This window comes from Austrofundulus limnaeus, unplaced genomic scaffold (genome assembly GCF_001266775.1).
Source record: "Austrofundulus limnaeus strain Quisiro unplaced genomic scaffold, Austrofundulus_limnaeus-1.0 Scaffold3, whole genome shotgun sequence".
NCBI lineage: Eukaryota > Metazoa > Chordata > Actinopteri > Cyprinodontiformes > Rivulidae > Austrofundulus > Austrofundulus limnaeus.
This window is the reverse complement of record NW_013952405.1, coordinates 4,754,202-4,759,420: the sequence shown is the minus strand read 5'-3', so window position 1 is coordinate 4,759,420 and position 5,219 is coordinate 4,754,202. Positions and strand designations below refer to the sequence as shown.

Genomic DNA, 5,219 nt, shown 5'->3' with positions numbered 1-5,219 from the left:
GATAATACACAGACAAAAAAGAGAACTGTTAAAAATTTAGAAATATAACAAACATAGTTTTTATGATATTATAATAAAAAATAGTCAATCAATGATTGATAAAGTTTAAAATAATTTGTGTTTTTGCTCCATTTTTTCATAATTTTGAATTGAATCTACATTGTAAAAAAAGTTTATAAAAATRAACACAACCAGGACCTTATTAAGTGTATTAATATGAAATTATTTACAGCCACGTGAATGTAGGTCAGACCTGTGCTGCTCTGTGAAGCTCCTTCGTGTTTTTATTTTGCTTTAGATGTAAAAAAAAAATAGTAGAGCTGCTGACATTTATTTCAGACACTTTATTGTTTCTACATTACTGATTCATTCCAGACTGCACATAAAACTGACAAAYATAAAACAGATTTTTAATGGACTCTTGGTTTAAACGTTTAGTGGAGAAACTGTGTAGCACCTAAACGTTGCAGGGAGGCTTTACTTTATATTTTATTTATTTTAAATCCAGGCTAATTACAAATCCGCTGCCACTGAACTTCTAAATACCACCGGACTCGACCTCTGAACTCATTAAGTGTGCCTTTCACATGACCCGAGCCCTCTGCTAAACGTGGCCTCGGGTTTTTTCATGAAGCTGCMGCAACATTTACATAATCCATTAACAACATCAGTGTAGGCCTGTATTATGCTAATTTAGTTCTGAAAAGAATTTCTTTTTTTGGAAGTTTTTATTGTTGTCCTGAAAAATTAGCCTTCTTTAAAATAAAACTTTGTTCCAAACACAATTGTTGATGACGTCACGGCCTACCTGTCTGAACAGGTGAGAGGGCCCACTGAGTCCAATAGTTTCWGTAAAGTTTGATATTTATTTATTTATCCTTAGTTTGCTCCTCTCAGTCAGAAGTGTCCTCCCTGATGACAGAGATGTCCAGCTATTGGCCGAGACCAGGAGGGCACGTCATCTSCATCAATCAGGGGACCACTGCGTGTCCTCTGAGGAATGTCGTCCGGCCGCCTGACCATGCGTTGCAGGACGCATGAGAGGCCGGGCATAAAGTGCACTCCCGTCCAATGATTATGCAGGGTGGTGGCGGCGGCGGCGGTGGTGGTGGTGGGGGGGAAGGTGATAATGACTTCCTATCATGAGTTAACGGCCGAAGGGGGGACCAGCCCTCTGCTCACTGACTCCTGCCGAGCAGAAGAGGTCAGAAACCTGGACCTGCTGGACGCAGGCGGGACTCATCCCGAGCTCCGTGGTCCCCACACGCTGCAAGTGGACGCTGCCCCTGGATTTTACCCACCGTTCCTGACTCCGTGCAGCCCTCCTCTTCCTCCTCTCCCTCCTCCTCCAACTCCAACGCCGCGTGAGCCTCCCGGGGGCTTCTCCACATCGGCCTCGTCCCGCGTCCCCTGGCGGTGCAGGACGCGCGGCTCTCCAGGACGCGGAGACTCAAACAACAACAACAACGAAAGCAAGGAGTTTCAGCAACTCTGTTTGGAGCCACGTGGAGAGAAAATCCACAGTTCTCCCAACAAGGACTCCAAAACCCCCCTTTCTGTGGAAAACTGGAACAGGAAGGGAGCTGATGGGAGGGAGACAACTTTTGAGTGGATGAAAGTGAAAAGGAGTCAGCATCGGACGGGTAAGGCTTTTTTTTTTTAAAAAAAAACCATTTCTTGCTCCTCTTCTATTTTATTTTTTTTTTACAGAATTTAATGAACTCAGGAAGTCCATTAAATCTTCAAGCACATGCATTAAAAAACTGATTAGTGCAAATGCAACTTTTAACAACTCTTACTCGTGACTGGCAAAGTTTGTGTGAAGTTTTCAACTCGAGGGAGGGGAAATAAAAGGAGAACAAAATAGCCTAACTCACCTGCTTTGTGCAACAAAACAAAAACACCTTTATAAAAATAAACATATAAAAAACACTTCAAAAATCAAACAAAAAAAAAAAACGTCTGATTTGCAGCTTTAACTGTTCAACCATTGTCACATTTGCATATCCTCAAGTCAGTTACTGTATTTCCTTAACGGTTCTGCTATTTGACCTTTTTGCTCCACCTACTGTTACAGAAAGGGAGGGTGAGGTTTCTGTGAGAAGGGCCTGCTGCAGCCTCAGTGTACATCTAAGCCAGGAGGAGAGATCAATTATTCACCTTTGCTCTTACTAACCAGCAGACTTTGAATAATGCAACAGACCACTGCCTGTCCAGACTCACAGGAAGTTGAGTAAAACTTACTCTGGTAAGCTGCACTGCTCCCCGGGTATTGATTAGTTGTCTGTTTGTAATGAAAGCCCTTGTGTATTGATTTCAGTTTGAAGCACCTTTACATGTGTCCACCTTTTTAACATAATTGCTGTCACAGATCATCATTTCACTGACTGATGAGTTCTGGGCAGTGAGCCTGCAGAAGAATACAAATCCCATGGCTTAAAAAAAAAGAAATTCAAATCTGCTGCTAATTTGGAAAAATGCCCATCAAACTTCAATTTTATATGAGTTCAGAATCTCATCTGTCTTTCTCTTCATTAAAAATGTCTGCACTTTTTTCTTTGCTAGGTGGAAGAGTTGTATCCGTGGTTGCTCTGTGTCTCTGTGAGGGGGCTGCTGACCCTAATGCTCAGTGATGTAGCGTTATCACAATCTGTTTTGGGGTTAAAAGCTCCTCTGCACGAGATGCCGAAAAGCAAATAAACTGCTAGGAACAGATTGGATTTACCAAATAAAACTGTTCCTGTTACAAGCTGTTTGCGTGCCTCAAATTCACATTCTAAGAAAAATAATAAACAAAGCTGTATTTAGAGCACAAAGTGAAAATGTGAATTCACGTTCAAAGCTCCAGTGCTTTTATCGCTGAAAATGTGACACAAACATCATTGATTTGTCAAAGCGAATAAGAAAACCAAGTTCCTACATGTAAAATGTTTGATCGATGGTTCAAACCCTGACGCTGCCAGAGTGAAAATATGTTGCAGCCACACCTTTGTTTGATCTTAAAGTCACTTTACCCATCAGTGGTATTAACCGCTGATCTGATCCCTATACACTCACGTCCACATTTAAAAACAGGCTTTTCCTCACTGCTTTGTTTCTTTAAGCTCTTTCTGCATCTCTGAAGGAGATCATTGGTAACTCCGCTGTGCCACTGTGTAACTTGTAAAAGGATCATTAGTGGAAGTGCGCTTTCCTCTCGAGGTTGTATTGGTTTTGGCACAAAGCAAAAGTCCATGTGCGCATTCTTTCAAGCTGAAAGGCCTCCACAGACCTGCTGTAACCTGATCCCCCAGCTCAGTGTATATACTCCCTGTGCGTCATTCTTCAATTATGCTTTGACAGCACCTGAATTACTGTGGGCTGGATGCCCAGATGACTGAGGCAATGTGTATTGATCTATCCCTTCTCCTCTTCCCTCTCCTCAGCTCGGAAGGTCCTTCTATTCTTTCCGCTGGCTGGCTATTTTTAAGCATGCAAGTCATTCCTCAAATATTTAGTTTGATTCTTTTATGCCCTCTGGCTGGCATCAATTCGATTATATTTGCTGCCATTAATCAGAGCGTGCATGCGATTTGCACTCCCAAAAGCTGAGGCTCTTAATTACGCACATAGCTTCTGTGTTTTGGTCCCTCCTTTAGTTACCTTCACATTAATATTTTTTAAGACACAGATGTTGACATTTATCTTATAACTGACCTTTCCATCTGCTTTGCTTTTCCCTCCAAGTGGCTGGAGGCCTGTTAACCTTCCTCTCAATGAATTGAAGGAATAGCTCCACACCTGGCTCTATTATGTAGCAGCAGCAGCAGCACATTTTCTCAGAGGCAAACGACAAGCCACAATGTCAGCAATGAAAAATCAAGATATAGCTGCAGTCCCTGTCATTCATTGCACATAAGTAGCACAGATGATACTTTAATGTGTAACCCAGAAACCTCAGAGGACAAAAACGGGGGACATTTGTCATTATGTAGTGTTTTGAGAGGATTTGTAAACTGTTAAACTGTCATTGGCATAGAAAGACCCAAAGGCAAATAATAAATGATTCGGATGAACACAGTTAATGGACTGTTAATGCTAAAAGTTGTTGTGAATCTCCAAACATTTCCTGGACTAGTTTCAGTGCAGCACTAGCTTGCCACGGTGTAATAAAACCATGAAATAAATGAGAAATGGAAAAAAAGGCGTCTATTTAAAGTTTAGCTGTTTTTTACGACTTCATTTGCATTGCTTTAGACTACACACACGTGTTCCCGTGTTTGTGTCCAGATAACAATCTGCGATGATTGATCAATCTGTTTAATAACCCCAGAAAAGCTTGTGTTTTGTGCCCCACAGGCTCTTGCTAAACTTGACTTTTCTTTGAAATACATCTTTGTTACACAGACAGAAATATGGCTCAGGAGTGAAAACAAACTGGCCCTGGGCCAGCTGTTACAAGTCAGCTTTAATAACTGTTGAATGTTTGAATATGTGTATCAATTAAACGTTTGATTTAATAAAGCAGCACTGCAAAACCCCAACAGAATCATTATAACTCAGGCATTCCAAAAGCAATCGGAGATGCTTAGTTCCACAAACAAGCTGAGATAAAACTGTGGTTTTGTAGGATTATTTAAGTTTGCTGAGCGTTTTGGAAGTTTTTGCGTTTTGATGACTTAAAACAAGTTTATCATATTAACTTCTTTGATCTGACTTGTAAACTAGCTTTGTTTTTGATTTTAGAAATATTATGTTGCGTAATTCTTTAAATATGAGCGAATAATTGTACTTTTTCTGTAAAATGACCCTAATTTAATTTTAGTAACTCAAACCTGAAAAATTGCCAATTATTGAATCCAATTAAGGGCAAAACAGTGGTACAGTGGTTAGAGAAAGTCACAGAATCACGTCTGAGTGAACCACGCTCTCCGTCCACATGTGGGTTTTCTCCAGTTACTCCGGTTTCTTCCCACAGACCAAAAGCATGTTAGGTTAACTGGTAACTCTAAATTGTCCCTTAGATGTGAGTGTGAGTGGTTGTTTTTCTCCATGTGTCCCTACTGTCCACGGTCTTTCACACAAAGACTGCTGGCTGCTGGARACAGGCACCATCTCCCTGTGACCCAGAGGGTAAAAAAAGGACAGATAGATGACTGAATACATAGAAGTAAAAATGAGCTTTAAGTTGTCACAGTGTGAAAACAGAACTAATTAAATGGTAGTATTTAGTTATATAT

General features: G+C 40.7%; 1 protein-coding gene across 1 annotated transcript in view; it reads left to right on the top strand.

Moving 5' to 3' along the window:
• Window positions 1–1,320: 1,320 nt before the first annotated feature.
• hoxc1a (homeobox C1a) overlaps window positions 1,321–5,219 on the top strand; it is a gene marked incomplete at both ends in the record, with an annotated part of 6,426 nt that continues 2,527 nt past the window's right edge. Inside the window, 1 exon segment of the mRNA XM_014018388.1 lies at window positions 1,321–1,643. Within this exon segment, the coding sequence (XP_013873842.1) occupies window positions 1,613–1,643 (31 nt within the window).